The following is a 22640-nucleotide window of genomic DNA, read 5'->3' as shown; positions in this document are numbered from 1 at the left end:
CAATATTTATATCTATATCTAGGATAAAGTCCTGGAAGATGAATAACTACGTGAAAGAGAATGTTCTTTTTATAATATATTATAGCGTACCTTCCAAAAAGTTTTTACCAATTAATGCATTCCCATTAATTACTTAATATATCAATTTAAAAATATTTCCTAATTTTTATGCTTTTCCCTAAATATGAACATGGTGGAACATTTTTGTGTTTTGTGGTCTTTTTGTGAATCGCCACTTTATGTTCTTTGCCTTTTGTATTCGGTTTTATATTTTTGCTTATATATTTATGAAAATTCTTTGTATTTTAAGATATTTTTCTTTGAATATGTTGCAGATATTTTTTTCAGTTTGTCATTGTATATAATTTATCCAAGCAGAAGGTTTTTAAAATTTTTTATATAGACACAATTATTTATCTTTTCTTATTTGGCTGCAGGCTTCTCCACTCCAGTATTATACACTCTAAAACCCAAAGCAAATCTGTTTTCTTCTAATATGTTTATGGTTTTAATTTTTGCACTTAATTCTTTGATCCACCTAGACTATTTTGATGATGGGATTCATCCTTAATCTTCTCAGTGACGCTATGGGCTAAGTATTATCCCCATTTAATAAACATCCGTTATACAAATGGTAAAAGAAAGGATCTGACATGGAAGTAATTTTCCAGGACTACTTGCTTGTGAGAGTTGGAGCCTAGATTTATTATGCTGCCTCCAAAACGATGTAGCCAGTTATAATTTCCTTCTACAATAGCAAATGTTATTCTTTTAGCAGGTACACTGACCTGTTGAAGCCTTTGCCTAAAAATAGGGTGTACTTATTAGTGAGGCATTGTCGCTAGAGTTAATGTCTCATTTCCTGCATCTATAAAATGAGAATAGTTAAGTCAGCTCTCCTAGTACACTTAACGAAAATTAGACAGTAAATCTATAGGTATAGCCTATGTCTGTACTTCAATGCTGTGGGGTAGATAAGTGTATATGGGCATTTTAAGCTGGTCTGTGAGTCTGAGACCCTTTCTTTATAATGGACACACATTAATACTGTATGTGAAGTCTTATCAGCAGAAGTCATCCCTGGTTGCCTTACCAGGGAAACCTACATGTGCTTTTTCACCTGTAACTTCATTTTTGTTTAATCCTTGCCTGTGAACTGTTCTGAGATTTGTAACGTTTTCCAGCCCTGTTGCTCTCTCTCTCCTGGGCCATCCAAATACCCTACTACGGTCTATTAAAATAATAAGAAGAAAGATATAAAGTTGCTTTCCCCCCACAATTCCTAATGGAAAAAAAAATAACAATACTTATGCACAGATTGAGAAACTGTTTTTTTTTTTAAACCCTCTGAACCCCCGATAAAGACAGGCATTTAAAAATCCCCCTATGTTTTTCATGGCATTGAGTTGCTATGTTTGGTTTCATTTACTGGGAAGAGCTGCAGGAAATGTGACCTCTTATGACCTCAGGAGAGGAAAGTGTTGTTAACTGAAATTCTTAGTTCTGCATTCTAACGCCATTAATAAAAGTTGTGGAATAACGACAATTGGGCATCCATGCCTTGTTTTAATGTCCTGGAAAGTTACTGGTTATGTTGCAAGTGTTTAAAATTTGTAATGACCTAGACTTATATGACAGATGGAAATGAGAATCGAATTAAGTGGCTGCCTTCTTTTACGATGCTAAAGAATCTCTAGCTTAAGACAAGATTGCCTTTTTCCTTCCTAAAAAAAGGCACAAACAATGACAGCCCAAAATAGCTATTTAGTCAGAACTGACGACACTTTCTGAACGCTTGTCATTAAGAGAGGAATAGAAAACCCTGCTTTTCTTCTTCCTTTAATTTCTCTCCCTTAAATACCTTGCTTCCTCCTGAAGCTGCCTCACCTCATTGCCCAGGAGAAATGCCCAGTAGCTCTGACAGTACCTCAGCACCACTGCAGGCTCCAGAGGGGAGGTGGCTTATGCAAAACATATTAAAGAAAAATCCTAAAAGTCACTGCAGCTTTTTCTGGTGAGTTATGCTGATCTTCCCTGTTGCTGTAAGCTGATGGGGAACGTCGTGGCAAAGACATAACCACTCTTTTTCCTCCCACTATTTTTGCTGCAGTGAGAACTGTTCATTTCTGCTTACATTTCGCCAGATAGCTTTAGAATTCTAGCTGAGCATTAGGGCTTCCTACGGCTGGAAATAAGAGTTTAGAGCCTTAAATTGCACTTTGTCCTTTGGCTCAGTAAAAATTGAGTTAATTTGTGGCATCCGGTGCCTGATAGGAACGACAACAGACAGTAGGATCTGACGATGTTTCTGAATTAAGTTTTTTTTTTTTCCCTTATGGATTCATGAGGGCAGAAGCTTTTATTTTTCTCTCTTGCTCTCTCAGTTCCAGAGCCAGCTGAACATATTACATTCAGCAGCAGTAGCTACTGAATCTGTGGTTCTGTTATCCCCTGGAATCTTCTGTCTTCATTCCAAACCCTTCCTCTATTATTGACTGTCATTTACCAATAAAGCTTAGTTTCGGAAAATTGGATGCACTGTCTTATTAGTGAGCCTAGCAACTTTAAATACCCCTGGAAGATGTGAACAGATATTACAGGACAGGGAAGTAAGAGAAGGTGGTACTTCTCAGGCACGTAATCGTAGATCACCCCCCGGGGAACCCAGCTTACATTTTAGGGGACTTTATGAGACAGTGATCCTTTGGTCTTGGTCTTATTTCACAGGCAAAAGCAGAATGAGATGTGTTTGCAGTGATTTGTACTATTTGCCAAACAGGGTGCTGCATCAGAATAGCCTGGAATACAGTGCAGAGCCCATATTAAACCTCCACAGGAAAAAGGGTTTCCTCTTCATTTACAGTCTGCCCGATGCAATCCCACTGTAAAGTATCTAATAGGATAACACCAGGGCTGTCCAGAAATATAAGTAACTCATTGGTTAAATTTCAATTCTTCACCTCCCCCCTTTCCCCCCCCCATGCTTCCTGGGTGAGCTCATTCCCCCTTCCCGTTTTTTTTTTTTTTTTTTTTTTTAAACCCAGTGATTTGAAATGCTAGAAGGAAAAGCAACTGAAGTCTTAACTTTCAGATGCTGAATTCTTGGCTAATTGAAATTACTGGGCACAATGCTATATATAGCCAATGAAGAGATTTTGAGCTCTCACTCAGTGCCTTCGAGACATGTCGTTTTGTAGTCAGAGAAAACAGAGATCAATGCATTTTCAAACTGACAGAGGGAACGGATGCTCCTTAGTAGCACATGCCCAGGACCGTGTGTGTGGGGCTTGCGCTGTGCTGAGAAGCTGAATACCGGTCCATATGCTCCTTATTTACTGCAATGTTCTTTGCATGTTACTGTGCACTCCGGACTAACGTGAAGGTAAGAGGAGGCGAGCCGGCAACTGGGCACAATATACATGTTAAACCAGCTGCAGAAAATGTCTACCTTGTGTAGCTTCAGGACTTTTCTGATTGCTGGCTGAGCAGACAGATTATTACAGGTGGTTGCAAGGGCTTTGTTTTATGGTTGCCTTGCAGCCTGGCTGGGGGAGCATGTGGGAACGCTGCTGTGAAGTGACCTTCAGGTTTAACTGTTTGTAATTCAGGTTCACGCTCACACTTGGGGGGTGGAGTGGGGGGAGAAAAAGATGAAAATTATTTAGGTAGGCCGGAAGCAAGAAATAAGAGAAGGTAAAAAGCTATAGAGGATGCTTTAGACCAGGATTTAAAGTCTTTCTTTGAAAAAGTGCTGTGAGCTGCCTGTGTTCATGCAGTTTAATTGTTTGAGCTGGGGATTCAATTTAGTGGCTGTAATGTCATTAGGATGTGATCTGTGGGATACCTGACCATCCTACTCATATAAACACATTATTCTTATTAGAAGTTGGTGATATTAATCATACAAGTCCTCAGCTCTGGGTGGGCTGTTTGCTTCAGCGGCGTGGGCGCCGTTGCCCGAGCTTTGTCACCCCACTGACATTCACTTGGCTTGGCTAATGAGCCTCTGAAGTTGAGCCTAAGTTTGGGAGATTTCCCCCTTGTCAGGAAGGACGGCAATATTATTGGAGAGGTTTTCTGACACTGTTCATTCAGCACGAAGCCAGACAGGCCAGCTGTGGAATTCCAGTTGCATAATTTAAGTGAATTACATCTTCTGTTAGCATTTTGAACTTGCATTTTTTACTGAAGGAAGTCGAAAAGGAAAGTGATTGCTTTCAGAAAAAAAAAATTAAAAGGGCAGTTAATACTGAATATATAAAATAAGAATCTTAATGTGTATATATATATCAATGTAAAGTGTTTTCCCATTTTATTTTACTAGGGGAGTATCTTAATATGTCTGGGTACTAAAGTTTCATTTTCAGTGTTTACAAGTTGTGCTAAAGAACTCCCTGCTGCTCACTCTTTTGTAAGCCTTTTTATTTTCTATTTGAATTTCAAACAGGTAGTATTTATGTTTTGATGACCAATTCTTTTACAACCACAGTCTGGAAACATTCTGTGGCTCACTTTGCAGAGTTCTGGCAGAATTTACTTTTTACTACTTTTAAGATTAACTTCAGCAATCGGTTTTTCCATGCATGTGCTACAATAAACAACGTGAAAGGAGATATTTAAAAACCTAGAGAGTGTGCCCAAAGATCAACTTGAATTTCTCCATTACCATCTCCTGTTTCACATTTTGGATATGGCATGCACTGTTTTGTTATCTCAATGAATTGTAAATGTTTTCCCTCCTCATCTTTTTTGAAGGTGAAAAGTGATCTTTTTTTTTTCAGGGAAATTCCGTAAATAATTTAGATTAAGATATAATCGGTTTAGATATTTCCTTGTTATATTTCAGAAGTGCAGAAAAACCTGAGTCCAGAGTTTCTTTGATATGGTTTTTAGGAAATCCCTTTTTCACTTTCTACTATCAGTGGTTTTGGTGGGTTTAGCTTTAAGTTTTTCTCACTTATATTCATAAGCAAAGGAATGAAAAGACTTTCACCAGCAATATTTTAATTCAGATGACTTTTGGATAATAAATTCTTAGTACTTTGGCTAACCTGTACTGAGAGATGTAAGCATTTCTGATACATTAATCAACAGAGACTCCAACAATGTACATTGCCACAGGCAACATATATAACTTTGCTTTGAGTAGCTTAACTTCAATTTTAAGTGTGCTTATGCCCTTTCAATAATTAGCTTTTGCGCTTTTTTGCGAATGTTTTAGTTTTCTTTTAGGGTTGTCTTTTTCTTCTAAAATAGCAAGGTTTGCAGAAGAGTTTGCAATTCACTTGTGGTCTGATATTTTACCAAGTTTTTGCAATAAAGTTGTACCTGATATTTTTATTTTTAAGTTTTGTTTTATTTTATATTACCCTTTTAAAGCTTTTGGTTTCATTTCTGTGATACCCAGAATTACATATATATATGAAATTTGCACACACATGTTTAAAGTTATCAGAATGTGACTCATGGGGCATCATTTATTCATTCATCTTTCAAAAATTTTCAAAAGACAGCTGTGATTTATGCGTTGTGCTAGAGTCTGGGAAACTAAGATCAATAGAGAACAGTCCTTGCTTTCAAGAAGCTTCCAGTCTTGGAAAGGACACAGACATATAAACAAATAAGTGGTTTGAAATAGTACAGGACCAGTAATGGGCACTTATCCAGGACATTGTAGGGACAAAACAAAACAGAACACTGGTTAATTTTGCATGGACTGAGTAAGAAAGGTTTTATTGTGAAGTCACCTCTGAATTGAATCTTGACAGCTAATGGAGTTTGCCCAAGCAGCCTGGAGTGAGGAAGGTATGCCTGGTAGAGGGAATGACAAAAGCACGGAGCTAAGAAGCAGAGCACTTTGAAGAGCTGCAAATAGTTTGAAATGGATGGAGCATGGGGTCTTGCAAGACTGAACAGTGAACTAATAGGGTAAAACAAATACATGCGAGGTAAAGCCAATACTTTAAGAATTGATTGAGGAATTATCCCAAGCTAACTCTTTAGAAGCTGTGCGACTTTTCCACCTATTTCTAGAAGGAGAGATTTCTACAGAAGGAAAAAAAAAGGAAACTTCTAATCAAGTGGTATTAGGTATGTTCTGTTTTCTTGTTAGCTGTAAGTTGTTTGACTTTGATAAACATTCATATCGTATCGGCTTGGGTCTAACTTTTTAAAGAATATGATTTAGAACAATTAAATCTGATTCTGCTCACCCTAAAAGGAGCAGTGTGATCATTGTATAGATGTATAATTCCTCTTCCTTTTCAAATTGCCTACAAGTATGTTGTACAAAAAGTACCTCTTTGATAAAACATATAGGAGGTTTGTTGTACCAGATTTCCATATATTTTTGTCTATAGAGATGACTCTGTTTTTGAAAATAATATTATTGATAATATCTTACATCTAGGAGATACCTTTCGCTTTTCTAAATAATTGATATTTCTCATCTCATGATTTCCCTACTTTCATCCTACTACTACTATAAACATACCCATATACACTCACAAACCCACAATCTCTGAAATATGAATGGCAAATATTAGACCCATTTCACAGATAACAAAACTAAGGTAGAAAAATGAAATGGCTAATTACTGTGTTCCACAGTGTGTATCAGAAGCAGACCTGGTATAGGGCTCAGATCCCTTGACCTCTGATTTACTGTATAATGCTGCCTTCCCCATAGATTCAAGAATTCTGCTTTTGTTTTGAAATTCCTTGAGAGTAAATATAAGAAGTTAAAAAAAAAAAAGAGTGCAGTAGAATGATTTTAAGCATGGATTTTCAGGATTTCAAAAGAACCGCTTGGGTCTATCTTACCCATTTATTGCATAGAAACTTTTTTTGTACCAGAAACTTTTTTAATCTACCTCAAGTTTAATTTTTTCATCTGTAAAACAGGGATAATAATAGCTCTTAGGTAGTATAAGAATTATGTGAGATAAGGCATGTAAACACTGTAAAATGTTCTTAGAATACAAGTATTCAATCAATTTAACTAATAATTGATAAAGTTGAGGCCACCACATAGGAGTAAGACTTCAGATTTGCGTTCAATTAGAAACATTAAGAAATTCTAGGAACTGAGTCCAATTAAAAGGTATCTATAATTAATGATAAATGTATTCAGATATAACATCCCCTCTCCCACCACTTTCACCATTGCTCCCACATGCATATATGCTAACATGTAAGCGCTATGGAAGTCAGGATTTCAGTCTGTTTTAAGTCTGTATTATCAGCATCAAGAACAATGCCAAGTGCATTGTAGGTGCTCAATAAATATTTGTCAAATGATTGCATTAACTGTGTCCTCCATTTCTCTTTATTACTTGTTCAGCTTTCCCCCAGATTTATTTCTCTTAATGCTTGTTAAATTATTTCGAGAAAGGAAAAACGAAATCATAGACTTTGAAATCACATAGGCTTGGGTTTGCGTACTGGATTTGGCAATCACAAACCACTGGCACTGGTCACACACTCTTCGGGCTCTGCACAACCACGTGGTAGAGCTAGGTGGGAGGAAATCAATAATTCAAACTAAAACATTTTCTTGAATGCTCACTCTGGAATTCAGACATTCACCATGCTCATTTCTACTGAGTTTGTTCAGTGAAGTTCCTCTTTCCAAACACCTCACTCTTTTCTTCCTCTAAGCATTTGCTAGAATTGTTTTCTGCAATGGGAATCCCTTTTCTACATGGCAATGCTTGTCTAAATTCCATTCTTCTTTAAGAACTAGTACAGAGTGTCTGTCTTCCAAAAAGTTGACTCTAGCCGCACTAACTCCCTTGCTTTATCTCTCCTTTGATTTAGTGCGTGTAATTTCTCCAGCATTCATGGCAATGGACCTTATATTGACTTTTGACATAACTTGCGTATTTATCTTCCATTGCTAGATAATTTTTATTATGTTTGGGTATTGCCCTCATCATAGCTAGATTTTAAGCACTTTGAGGACAGGAACTATATATACAGAGGGTGCCAAAAAAATGTATACACACATTAAGAAAGGAAAAAACACTATTAAAATGGTAATAACATATACCAATAACAAAAGATGCATACAAGTCATACATATATATATATAATTTTTTTTACCTCATAGTTTGTATTTTAGGAATTCAAAAATTGTTTGATGGACTCATTGAAAGGGAAATTTTCAGAAATTGTCCCTTATGGGCTGATGCCTACTCTTTGCTAGCGTCCATGATATATTCAACATATTGATACTTTTAATAAACATTATTTTTGTAGGCAGGGCTTGGAATCATGAATCAGAATTTTGGACAGTTTGTGTAATACTATGCTTCATGGAAATCAGGGTGGTCCCTCTCGTGGTTCCAATTGAATAATTACCCCTTTCAGTAGGCTAATACTGTACTAGTCCTCACTGGACCCCTCTATTATGGCCTCCGAATGGTTGTGAGCTACTCAGTATATTGGGTTTGTCATACCTAAGCCTACTCAATATATTGGATTTACAATTTCTAATGAGGCTCTTTAATTCAAAACTTAAAAAGTAATACACGGAGTTAATTAATGAAGAATAAAACAGTACAATGAGCAATGCAATAATAGCTACCATTTATCAAGCTCTTACTATGAGCCACGGGCTACACCAATAATTAAGCACATATTCTCTTCAAACACTTGCCAGTGACCTATGATGTCAGCGTTATCATCACCATTATTTTATAGATGAGGGAGACTGAAGTTTAGGGAACAAAGATAAATTGCTTCATGTCACACATTTATTCAGTTCCTGTAAAGTTGGTTTTTAAATCAGGACTGTTCCAAACCTTTTTAAAATCTTCCTAAATAGATAATATAGATATGTGAGCTATAAATAATTAGTATGTTGCAGACAAATCATATATATATATGGTAAGGAATTAAGTAAGTGGTAAAATTGCATGTTTTACATAGTATGACTTTACCATTCCTCTTCATTGCTCTTTTTCTTTTTCATTATAGTTGACGTACAATATTATGTTGGTTTATTGGTTTCAGGTGCACAACCCAGTGATTAGACATTTGTATACCTTACGGAGTGATCATCACAATATCTAGTAACCATCTGTCACTGTACAAAGTTATTATGATGGGATTATATTCCCTATGCTGTCCATTACATCCCTGTGACTTATTTGTTTTATAAGTGAAAGTTACACCTTTTAATCTTCTTCACCGTTTTTGCCCATCTCCCTTCCCCCACCCCTCTGGTAACCAACCATCCGTTTGCTGTCGGTGTCTATGAGTCTGTTTCTGTTAGTTCATTTGTTTTGTTTTTCAGATTCCACATGTAAGTGAAATCATAAGATATTTGTCTTTCTCTGACTTATTTCATTCAGCATGTGGGTAATACCCTCTAGGTCCTTCTGTGTTTCACAAATGGCAATTTTTCGTTCTTTTATATGGCAGAGTAATACTCCATTGTATACTGGAGATCACATCTTTATCCATTCATCGATTGATGGACACTTAGGTTGCTTCTATATCTTGGTTATTGTAAATAAAGCTGCAATGAACATAGGGGTGCATTATCTTTTCGAATTAGTGTTTTTGTTGTCTTCAAATAAATACCCACGAATGGAATTGGTGGTCATAAAGTAGTTCTGTTCTTAATTTTTTGAGGAACCGCCATACCATTTCCCATGGGGGCTGCACCAATTTATAATCCCACCAGCAGTCCCCGAGAGTTCCCTTTCTCCACGTGCTCACCAGCACTTGCTGTTTGTTGATTATTGATGACAACCATTCTGACAGGGGTGAGGTGATATCTCATTGTGGTTTTGATTTGCATTTCATCTTTTCATGGGTGTGTTGGCGATCTGTATATCTTCTCTGAAGAAATATCTATTTAGGTCCTTTACTCATTTTTTAACCTTTTTTTTTCTTCCAGATGTTGAGTTGTATGAATTCTTTATATATTTTGGATGTTAGCCCCTTCTCTGATACATTACTTTCTGTCTCTTTTTGAAGTTCCTATTGTGTTCATCCATTCTCCTCCTAAGTTCAGTGAGCATGTTTGTGACCATTACTTTGACCTCTTTACCTGGTAGGCTGCTTATCTCCATTTTGTTTAGTTCTTTTTCTGGAGTTTTCATCTTGTTCTTTTGTTAGGAACGTATTCCTCTGTCTCATTTTGTTAAATTCTTTGTGTTTGTTTCTATATATGAGGTAGAACAGCTCATCTCCTGGTCTTGAAAGCGTAGCCTGTGTAAAAGGTGCCCTTAGGGGCCCAGGGGCACAATCTCCCCTGGTCAGCAGAGCCAGGAGCTCCAGGGCGGACCCCTGTGTGGGCTGCGTGAACCCTCTTGTTATGGCTGAGCCACAGTTGCTTCCGGTGAGCTGGGGGTCAGGACTGGTCCACAGGCCCACCAACTGTGAGTCCCGGCCAGGACTGCTGTGGGCTAGTTGAGGAATGGGCTGGCTCCCCAGGTAGGAGCTGCTTTGGAGGGGAATAGGTACCCATGGAGGCTGCCCGCTGGATGTGGTGGGGGTGGGAGCCACTTTGAAGGAGAGTCTCTTGACTTCTTTCTAATAAGTGATGCTAGAATCCGAGTATGAGGTTTTCTTATGTATTCTACATCTATTCACTCACCAAATATTTAATGAACATTTATTATGTGTCAGGCAGAGACGAAAAATACAGAGGGGAACAAGAGGGCCAATAATCCCTATCCTTATAGAATTTATATGCTAGTAAGCTAGGCGAACAATAAAAATGAGAAGTTAGTAAAATGCACAGTATATAATGACAACTACTAAAAACATGGAAGGGGTGTCAGAAGTGTGAATGTGGGGAAGGGTTACGGTTACAGTTTTAGATACAGTGGTTAGTGGGGGTCTCACTAGGCAGGGGACCTGTGAGTAAAGACCTAACGGATGTGAAGGGAGTAACCAGTCAAGAAAAGTTAACAGAAAGTGAAAAGGCTCTGAGGTGGGAGCCACATGGCATTTTGAGGAATGTCCAAGAAGCCAGGGTCTCTGGCAAGAGAATATCGAAGTGGGCAGATTATGCAGGACTTTATAGGTTAGGCTTCTTCTCTCAGAGAAACGGGGAGCCAGCAGGGTTTTGAGCAAAGGAGGCATGAATTGACTAATGTTTTAACAGGGTCATTCAGGCTTATGTGTTGAAAAAGAGACATTATGAGGACAAAGGCCAGACAGGGAGACCAATTAGAAGTTCCTGCAATGATACAGGTGACAGAAGTTAATAGCTTGGATCAGGTTGGTGCCCGTGAGACTGGGGACAAGTTGTCCAATTCTGTATATAATTTTACTTTTGGTATTTATCTTCTTCTTTATCAGGTCTTTTCCTGACCTAATAGTGAGTTCTCCTCAGCTGTAGGGAACTGTTTCTCAGCTCTTCTGTATTTGATCAGTATTAATTAGAGAAAAATGCTTTGCTCTATGGTTGCCATTGCAGTTTAATACTTTTTAATCCTCTGAACATTTGAAGAGTAGATTACTCAAAACGTATGTCATGTATGTACAGTCAAAGGTTCATTTTATGTTTGGCTTCAGATTTTCTGATCCTCAGTAGACGCTCACTAGTTCTGTAATGAATCTATTCTAAGCTACCTGAGTGCCAGAATCATGTCTTACATGCATTTATAACCCCATTACCTAGCATGTGGCAAATGATCAGTAAATATTTGCTGAATGAGTGACTGAATGAGTGTTAGCTACTCAAATAGCGGGGCACATTTTGCAGAGTGCCTCTTTAGATTCATCATGGTATCACCAAACCAGGATAATACAGAAGAAGGAGAACAGACTTACTTTCAACAAATTCCCTCTCTAATGGCAAATTATTGCCTGTTTTATGGCAGTATTTCTCCAACATCAGAATTTCTAGGGAAGCAGCCTGGAAATCTGGAGATAACCCTAGGTAATACTTATCATAAGTTTGGCAAATACTGTCATATGGCTTATGTTTGAAATTAAAGCAGTGAGTCAACGAGTTTGATGAGAAACCATTATATGTTACTATTTGCCTAGGTAACATCTATATCCAAAGTTTTTCATGCTTTTTGGACTGCAACCCATAGTAAGACTATAATTTAAAAATTGCAACTTAGGGCGGCGGGTTAGCTCAGTTGCTTAGAGCGCGGTGCTCTTATAAAACAAGGTCGCCAGTTCGATCCCCGCATGGGCCACTGTGAGCTGCGCCTTCCACAACTACATTGAAACAACTACTTGACCTGGAGCTGATGGGTCCTAGAAAAACACACTTAAAATAAATAAAAGTTAAAAAACAAAATTGCAACTTGGTACAAGTTTCACAAAGCAATACTTTTTACCAAAAACTATGCATTCTGATATTTCTATTTTATTTTTACATTTTAAAAATTCGTTTCGTTTTTATAACTTTGGTCAAGGTTTACTAAATGTACTATAATCAAAAAAATGGTTGAGGAAATACAATTCATACTGACACATTTAAAACTGATTTCTTCACTTGCCTTTACTAATGAGTTCAAAAGGGTGGAGGATATGTTATAACTCACAATTTAAAAAACACTATAACATGTTCCCTGCTATAAGGAACATATATCCTACATTAAGACTATGCAAATGACAAATTACATTAGTCAGCAAACCCCAAACAGGAAATGTGTAAAACACCCACAAGTAGCTGCTCATACAGCCTGGTCCATTTACCAGTTAGTATATGCATTTGGGAATTCATGGTTTAGCACTGCCCTGACCCTTGACATTTTGTCTATCCTCCTACATACTTCAGCATGCCTAATAGCAATAGTTGATGTCTATAGAGTATTTGTGATGTGTTGGGCACTGTTCAAAGCACTGCACTCGTTTAATCTTGACAATAACCCTCAGAGAACTTTTGATTATTCTGGGCATTTTATAGGTGAAAGGACTAAGCCACAGAGGTTTAGTTGTCCAAGGCACCAGAGCAAGTAACTGGTGGTACGAGGACAAATGCCAGACATAGGAACCAGTCCCTGCTCAGGAGAGGTCGGCCAACAGCTGAGTGAACACTTTACTTACCTTAGACCCTTGCTCTGTTGCATAGTACTCTGACTTTTGACTCCCTTCTCCAAAGGGGCAGTTTTGCATCTCTTCATTTTCAATGACCCTGTTGCGGTGTCCTCTGGCTTGTTAGATTAACATCTGATCAGACTCCATCCAGTTCCCCCTGATTTGGGTGTTTCGTAGTTTCTTCCATTATCCAGGACCCAGAAGAATTCCCATGGGTTTGACAACATATACCCTCCGATGAATCCGGGAGTGCTTACACTCAAGAGACAGTCATAACCAATTGACATATGGACACCCTTTGAAAGAGGCCTATTTGCTCAACTTTGCACTGGTTATGAGTACAGTAAATAAGGTAATAAAACTCCCCAGCATGAATTGGTATTGCTTGGAGAAGTTAGATCTTGAGAATCAAAAAGGGAAAGATGCGCAATAAAACAAAGAGACATTTGACCCTGGGAAGGTCTGGCCCTACATAATTCTCAAATTTAAACTAGATCTCTACTTTTTGTTTAGACTTTCGAAATAAATAGAAATTTAATTGAAAGAAGACGAGGGAATGTCTTTCTTTTAAATGAAAGTTAGATGAAGAGTAGGAGACAAACTTTGAGTCTCGTTTTATTATTTATTTTCTAATGGGTACACTTAGATTTACATAATCTTTTAAAAAGTACACATATTTATTTTAAAAGGATCTACCGAGATTTATTTATTTATTTTTAAGGATATACCTAGATTCAGAAAAGAAAAAAGGCTGCAAAGTGTGCAACGAGCCTGGAAGGGTGGAGGTATTTCTGAACCAGATCCTGAATGTTGTGGGGATAACTAAAAGAGCCCTTTGTATTTCAGTTGGATGTTTGGTTGATTAAATTATAATCTATATTCTTTTGAACTCTTTAGGAAAAACAACCTAAGGAATCAGTCTTAAATGGGTCAGTGTGCATTAAAATTCTCAACTGTTTTTAAGATTATGAAAGTAATGTATGTTCATAGCAATTATGTAAAGAGAAGGACAAAAATTTACACTTGCTTATAAGCTAGCTACTGATGTATAAAAGCTTTGTATTCTTTTCATTTGTACCTTATGTTTATGTGTGTGTGTGTGTGTGTGTGTGTGTGAGAGAGAGAGAGAGAGACAGACAGAGAGAATGTGTGTTATGTGTGTAACACATCTAAAATCAAGGTATATTACTTGTACCCTGTGTTTTTGCTTAATAGCATATTATAAGAACATTCTCTTACTAATAATTCTTCATAAGCATGTTTTTAAATGGCTGCATAATAAGAAAGCTTTTTTTTAAAAAGTAAATACTCGTAAATAAAAGTAGGCAGGGAATAAAAGCTTTGTTTTTCCTAGACCATTACTTTTTAGCAGAGGATAGAAAGCTTTCAAGTGTAACCTTGGAATAGCTCTGAAATGAGCTGCAGTTTGGAAAAAATATATGGTGAGTCTGAGTTTCGAAAGGGTCATTTCTATTGTACTTCAAGCAGGGAAAAATTGTATACTTAATGCAAGTATGTTTCTAGCTAGTCCCCTAACACTGTTTCTCCACCCACTCCACCAAATAATGTGCTTTGAGCTGGTGTGTGTGTGTGTGTGTGTGTGTGTGTGTGTGTATGATTATTTTAAACAGAAGCCAACTGACAACTTCCTCTTTATGACTGTTCTCTTAAGCAGTTAGAGTGGAAACATTGAACTCTCTAGCCCCCATGAAAATCTAATCAATTCACAAATCTTATAGAGTCTGCCTCTGAATGATTTCTTCTACCTCTTGTCTTTCCACCGCTTTCTTCTTCAACAGAGGCTCTCATTATCTTTCACTGTATTACCACAGAAACATGGTGGCTGGCTTCCCTATTCTCCCCTTTTTCCCTCTCCAAATGTATCCTCCCCTGGAGGTACCAAACATATTTTTCTAAAACACAAATAAGAACGGGTTATCCATTTCTGTACTCACTCAAGAACTTTCTGCGTTTCCCACTGTCACCAAAATTCTTCCTCACAGAGTGGCCTCAACCACTTTTCTATCATTATTTCCTACCAGACCCCACTTGCATGCAACATGAAGCTAAACCCGCTGTGTGTACATCTACTGCTCATTCCATAAGGGAGACGTGGGAAAAAATAGGATGTTTGGTAGAAAACCTTGGTTTGAAATCCATCATCTCCACTTATGAAACACTCTGCAACACTTTTAGGTGAGTAAATTAGTTTTTCCAAGGTTTAATTTCTAGATGTCCTAATTGAGATGACAATGGTAATATCTACCTAATAGCATAAATATGGCTTTAGACAGTCAAGGCCTCAGAGATATGCAGGATCCATTCAGAAGATTTTAACATTTTAAGATAACCAATGAAATGCCAACGGAAACAGTGAAGAAGGTTAGCTTTGAAGTTGGTGGTTGTGAACTTGCTTGTTGGTGGAAATCCCCTTATGGTATAATTTGAATCCAGGGTACATGAGCTAGGACCCAACTCCTTTCTAAAATTTTGGAGTTCGTGAGATAGTGACTGGAAAACAATGTTTAGTCTTACAGTTGAGAAGGTAGGACAAATCACCCTCAATATCTGCAGTTATATATCTCTCACCCTAGATCTCTACCTGATCTACAACCTCAGCTACATATGAAACCCTCAAAATTTTTTGAGAAACTAACCATGAAATTTGTAAAATTGTGTCCTTAGTAGTCAGGAGTCCCTAATCCTGAAAAGATTTAGATTAATTATACCATAATGAAGTACATTAAATCATTTTATTACTATTTTTGTGTCATGTAATATTGTATATATTTGATAGTGTATGTATTTATATTTTTTAAAGAGAATTTTCTAGATTAGAGTATTTAACAGGTTACTTTTAGAATGTCAAGCAATTGTGCTTGCTTCGGCAGCACATATACTAGAATGTCAAGGAATTGATTTTGATTTGAAATTTTGAGATGAAAAAAAAATCTTATCATTTATAAAATGTATTGGAGCATATAAGAGAACTTAAAACTCCCCATATTTTAAGTTTTATTTATTAAATATAAAAGAGTTATTTAAATACTTGGGAAGGTTTGTTTGTAATTCAGATAAAGTACTTTAATTATATTAAATTTATAAATGCAGGTTAAAATGTTTAGGGGAATTTAAGTAAGTTGTAAAAAACCCCCTTAATGGTGATTATAAATATCTGGCTAGATTTAGAAATAATACAGTACAATTCTAAATTCAACTTTAAAAGTTAAGTAGAATCTAGGCTTTTGAATCTGTAACTTTAAAAATTAGATATTAATTTTGCAAACCAAGTGAGCTCCAAGTAATCTTTTTCTGTATATAAAATATACCTCAAAACAGCACCCAAAGACACACATTGCATCTTGTAGGGTTGTTATAAAGCATGAATGGAATGATGTATATGAAAAACACTGTAATTCTAGAAGATTATACAAATATTTGTCATTATTTTTCTTCTAATTGCTTTGGCTCAGTTTATTTAAGTTTAGAAAAGCATTCCTCTTTTATCCCCACTATATAATTGTCTGGTCCATCAAGACCCTGCTAGTTAGTATTTTCTTCCAGATTGATCTTCTGAGTTTCCTATCCTTTCGTTTTATCTCTTATACTGGAGATATTTATTCATGTTGTTTTCTTTACTAGAACATAATTCCAGATCTTCTTCAGTTCATTTCTTTTTAAAGCAAACATCGTGTCTCCCTTATGTGCTTAACACTATAGTCTGTACAAGTAACAGAGGCCATTATTAAGAAATGCTATATATGTCTTTGTGTAGTAAGTAATGAATTATCGAATTTAATTTAATATGAAATAAAAGTCATCTGCCTAAAGAAAGTTCTATAATAAAATTTTTATATAAGCAGTTGGGTAGTTTGAAAAAAATCAATTAATGCGCATAGCAGATAAAAAGAATTCAAAATACATTACAGAAAAGTTAAGACTTTGCCAGTATAGTGGAAAGCACTCACTTTTCCCCTTAGATCTCAAACATTGTTTTAGTTCACATAAACAAGTTAGAAGATAGTTTTGCAAAATGATTGGAGCAGTAGAGGCTGGGGGCGATGGCAATTGGTGAGACAGAGTGTGATGTGTAATGAGAATCGTTCACTCAGGTCCGTCTGCCCGTTCTCGTCATGTAGACTGCAGCCCACCTTCCAATTGTTCCTTTCCTCCCAGCCCACCACAATCAGCAAGGCTGTTTCCTCTTCCTTTAGTCCACCAGTCAATAACATTGGTTTTCGCAGAACTAGCTGATTCTCACCTCTTCCCTCATTATCCTGCTCTTCAGGGCTAAACAAAGCCAAGTTCCCAGGTGGATGCCACAGTCTGCAGATCATGTAAGACAGAAATGGCTAGAGGCAGAATGTAGGGCTTTAGCTGGGTGGGAGGGTCCGTCAGTGCCACATAAAATCCCTCAGGAGCATCCTGGGAAGAATATTTTAGGCACAATCTTAAGGGATAATATATTCTCCAGAGAAAATGAGTACATGAAATGTTTATCTTCACTGCAGTTCCACTGAGTAGGCTGAGGGGGGAAAAAACCCTGAGGTCCTATTTCCATGTGTAATTCTTACTGAACCGATTCGAATAGACAGATACTACTCCCAGGGAAGAGGCCAACTATTGGGAATGAGTCAAAGAGCAATAGGGCCGTCGGTGGCCAGTGTGTTGCAGAAGAAAAAGAATTTACTCAATGAGTGATAATTATGCGTTAGGAATTTCATAATCCTTATTTATTTCAATCCTTGTAATGACCCTGTCAAGTGAGTATTACTGCCTTTATTTAACAGGCTCTAAAGCTGAAACTGACACATTCATGTGCCCAAAGTCACACGGCAATAAGTTGATAGAGCCAGTCTTTCCCGTATACACCATCCTGCCTTCTGGAACCACTGACTTTTCTTCTTGAGAGTTCATGTAAAAGCTTTGGTGATTAGAAAGAGTGGAGACACGGCCCCCTCTGTTTACAGATGAAGGGGAAAGTGTTGGAATCGTTTTGATTCAGTGGTCTTATAAGGGAATGATAAAGTTTTGTTTTCTGGCCAAGAAGAGAAGTGACTTAATAGAAACTTCAAGTATTGTTTAGGAAAGCTTTTGTCCGAGCTTGTAAAGAGGTGCCTCGATGCAGGGCTTTAAAGATGAGAAGAGGGATTTCAAGCTTCCGAACCAATTGGACTACGAGGGTGTGGAATTTTATGTGACCAAGTGGGATTAGCTCTGGGAACTGTGCCTCTTAACCATCACAACCTTAGGTTTGAATTCTTCTCTACCTTTTTCCAGCAGTGTGAGCCTGAGCTAGTCATTCAGCCTGTCTTAGCCTTAGTTTCCTCACCCATAAAATGGGAGCTGATATCTATCACATAGGCATAGATTTTATTGTATGATTTACATGTGCTAATATTTACAAACCCTTCAAAGTGTCTTATACATAAGGGGAACTGAGTTGACGGTAGATTCTTTTCTTCAGTGGGGTCTACAGCACCCCACTCCTACCAATATAATGTGGAAGTTAATTTGCAGTCTTCCTTTCTGCTGAGGTGTGTGTAAGGGAAATGTTACTACTCCCAGGGAAAGGTACTTAGGAATCAAAGCCTTAACAATCGACATCAACATCATCTCAAATCATTAAGCCTTTCAAGCCTAAACCCTCATGTGGTAGAGAAATGTGGGTGTCTCTAAGGGCTGCCTAGCATTTCTGAAGAGATTCCGCAGGGCTGTGCTGTCTAAGACAGTGGCCACTTGTCATGGGTGACTATTGAGTGCTTGAGACGTGGCTGCTCTGAACTGTGGTACGTTGTCAGTGGAAAATGCGTATCAGGTTTTGAAGACCTAGTATGGGGGGAAAAGTAAAGTATGTCATTAATTTTTTTTTCTCATGATTATATGTTGAGATTATAATTTGGATATATAGGATTACCTAAAATAGAGTATTAAAATTAACTTTACCTGTTTCTTTTTGTTTCTTTCAATGTAGCTACTAGAAGACTTAAAATTCCATGCATGTCTACGTTTTGGTTCTCATTATATTTCTCTTCAACAATGTAGACGAAGAAGCTAAAAGGTAACTCATTCTTCCCATGGAGAATCAGATCCCTGACCAAAATATTCGGAAGGGGTTTTTACAGTCAGTCTGGTTAGTGGTCTTTCTCTCTATCCAGGCTTTGTGGAGGACAGATAGGATTCCTTCTATCCCTGTGGCTCTGTCTGAGATTGACAGAGTAACACAATCATTGAATGGTAGACTGAAAAGACAACTTAGAGAGTCCAAGTTTCAACTCTTATCTGAGGTATAGAAAGGTTAAGTGACTTGTACAGACAGCTAATGTCCAGTACATTTTTCATTAGAATGCACTGCCTCTCAAATGCATGGCCACTCTTCCCAAAGAACTTAAGTGTTTATACCATCTTGGGAGAATACCAACAGTGTCTCTCTGGATGTAGGCATGTTTCCTTGGACTGGAAAGCTGTCTCTTTTGCCCTATTCCACTGTGGTCCCAGTGGAGAACTCCTATTTGACCTTTAAATTTATATACTAATTTAATCTCTTCAGTGCATCCTTTCTGGCCCAGGCAAAAGTAGTAAACTTTTCATTCTTTCTTGTGTACATAGCTGCAGCTTAGCCCCCAATAAACCCTGTGGTATTGACTGACTGACATACACTTATAAACTCCTTAAGGCAAATGGCTTGTTTTGTGGGCCCAGCATTCAGTGCATGGTAGACTTGTAGTAAATATTTGTTGAATTTGAAAACAACAACAATAACAACAACAAAAACACTAAACTGTCCCTCTCATTCTTTCTCTCTCTCTCTAGGTATGTAGGTGGGTAGATAGATAGATGATAGATAGATAGATAGATAGATAGATAGATAGATAGATAGATAGATTTTTAAATCACTCATACTTACAAAATGTTATCATGTGTTGGAATTGCCATTACTTACCACTTATTTAAATCTCCCAGTTAGTCATCTGTTGAATTTCCTCATCAAAAAGATCTCTATATAAATGGAGTTGGACCTGTCAGTTACAGGCAGATTGAGTAGGCCTGAAGAAGCCATGATTCAGACAATCTCATTTCCATGGTGTATGCCTTAAATGCCACATCTTCAGTCAGCAATCAGTCTGCCATGAAAATAAAATTGAGCTTTGCATTCCTTTTGGGTTTGCTTTGCATTCACTTTGGGTTTTAAAAATACACATTGAAGTTTGTGCTAGGAAGTGCAAATGTGTAGCCATACCAGTGATGCATTTCTTTTGGCCTTCTGGCTTTCCCGAGGTGATATTTAGAAATGGCTCCATTTCCCCAGAAAATTGATTATAATTTTATATAAATCTTGTATATAGATACCTTCATGTATGTTAGCATTACAAATCTACAATAGTTCAAAGAAAGAGGGAATGGGTTTTTTAGCTTGCTATGTCTTGAGTTTCATTCCTTTCTCTCCTTCTATGCAGTTATGTCAGGATAGGAGACAATGTGAATACGTAGAAATCCCGACTCTAGTCCCTTGGCCTGACTGTTCCTATTTTGTTCTTACAGCTGACACTTTTATTTTCCAGGTCACAGAAATAAGAGACCTGTACTTGCACCAGTCCATCTTATTCACAACCACGGATTTAACAAGATTTTAAAATCATATTACATATATATATATATGGTGCCAAAAATGTATACATACACATTTTAAGAAAGGAAAACTGTATTAAAATTGTAATACTCAATATTGTAATACTCAATGCTCAATACTGATAACAGACAATGAATACAAGTCACGTTTGACTTCTGCCTTTACAAGAGATGGTCAAAGTGGTTACCATCAGTGTCCAGACACTTCTGATTATGGTGAACTGCTTGAACAACGTTGACCAAAGTGTCCACTTGTACAGATTTTTTTGGTACCCTCGGTGAATATATATATATATATATATATATATATATATATATATATGTATATTTGTCGTTGTTTAAATCTCTGTTTCAGGGCTGAGGTAACTAAAACTGAGAGACATTAAGTGACCTCCCCAAAATCATTGCTTATAAATAGTAGATCAAACACTTTAAGCTGAAGTGTTTATGGTGTGAAACTCATTCCATAAAACTGCACTACTGCTCCAGAGAATAAAAGAGATTGTGGTTCACGGTGCTTAAGAATGAGAGAAATCTGGAGTCAAACTGCCTAGGTTTGAATCTAGATTCTACTATTTAATAGTCCTCAGATTTGGGGCATGCTGCTTACTATCTAACCGAGATTCTACTTTCCTCATCTGTAAAATGTGGGTAATTACATTGCTCACTCTATGGGGTTATATTAAGGATTATATAAATTAATCCATGTAATGGTTTTAGCAGATGATCTGGTCTTTAGTAAGAGCCAATTTACAAAAAGTAAATCAGCATTATTATTGTTATAATCAAAAGCAATGATATTCAGCTGTGCCTCTCTATATAATAATTATTAACAATTTTTTAACACTTACTGTGAGTTAACCACCATATTAGGTATTTTAACTTTATTAACTCTACTTTTCACCAGGAACCTGAGGTGGATGGTATTATTCATTTTTACAGATGAGGAAATGAAAACTTTCAAATGTAGAGGTCCTTATCCAATATAAAACAGTTGATAAATGGTAGAGCTGGAATTAGAATAAAAATCTGCTTAATGCCAGTCTCTTTCTTAGTACGCCATTCTGCTCCTGGAATTTCTCCTCCAGCACCCTAAGTAGCTATCTGTTCTTAAGAAGACGCTGTTAAGCTTGGGTTCTCTCATTAATGTTGTAGTTTAAGCCTCAGAGGGTAAGAAGTACACCCAAACGGATGTGTAGCCCATACAACAACAATAAAGTAGAATGTGGTCCCACTACCTCCCACTCTCATGCACGCTTGCTAGATAAGGCTGTTCTGGTGTGTGAGTCTGTCATCAGCACAAAACTATTCCATCCTCAGCTCAAAATTGCAACCTCTCTCTGTTACTACCAAGGCTAACGACCCTATAGGTTTAATTGAAAAGACCCTTACTCAGCTCTTTTAGCTTAACTTCAGTGACTTGATCCGTCAATGTATATAATTTTGGAGGCTCCAGAAATAGTCTGATTTTTCTGTGACATCGTTTTGCACTATAGAAAATTTCACTTGCTGTCCACAGCCCGTTTTCAAATGTCTTGGTTTTTCTTTCCGCTCTACTATCACCACTCTAAACAGATGCCTTTTCTTTCTTGCTGGGACTATAATATATTTTTAACTGGGGCTGTGTCCTTCTATTATTGACCAACTATAGCCTGTTTTTCATAATGCAGACAGAGAGAGATTTTTCAGATATGAATTTGATCATGGCACACATCTGCTTAAAATGTTTAAAAGGCTTCCCATTTTTCTGAATGTGTTTTACAAGGTCTTGTGTAATCTAGTTCCAGCCTGCTCCTCCACTTTCACTGTCTACCGCACCCTTTTTTTTTCCCCTGTGTGAGCCACCCTTTCCTCACTTCAGTTCCTCAAAACATCAGTCTTTTTTTTTCAATATAGCCTTTGCTATATTCTGCACCCCCCTCCCTCAGAATGGCCCCCACCAACCCTTCATCTGGTTAAGTCTAACTCATCCATCAAATCTCATATCCAACCTC

General features: G+C 37.2%; 1 protein-coding gene across 9 annotated transcripts in view; it reads left to right on the top strand.

The window, feature by feature from the left end:
• Positions 1-22640, top strand: part of DLG2 (discs large MAGUK scaffold protein 2) — a 1874701-nt gene that overhangs the window by 545785 nt on the left and 1306276 nt on the right. Inside the window, exon 1 of one of the 9 annotated variants that reach the window (XM_033121673.1) lies at positions 3038-3382. The exons of 7 other annotated variants lie outside the window; for them this stretch is intronic. In XM_033121673.1, coding sequence (XP_032977564.1) covers positions 3341-3382 — 42 coding nt within the window. In that variant the 5' untranslated portion in view covers positions 3038-3340. Of the gene's footprint in view, positions 1-3037; positions 3383-22640 lie in introns of those variants that run through there. One more of the 9 variants, XM_033121671.1, reaches the window with a different exon arrangement.

This window comes from Rhinolophus ferrumequinum, chromosome 11 (assembly GCF_004115265.2).
Source record: "Rhinolophus ferrumequinum isolate MPI-CBG mRhiFer1 chromosome 11, mRhiFer1_v1.p, whole genome shotgun sequence".
NCBI lineage: Eukaryota > Metazoa > Chordata > Mammalia > Chiroptera > Rhinolophidae > Rhinolophus > Rhinolophus ferrumequinum.
The sequence above is the reverse complement of the archived record's forward strand: the minus strand, read 5'-3'. Positions and strand labels throughout refer to the sequence as shown.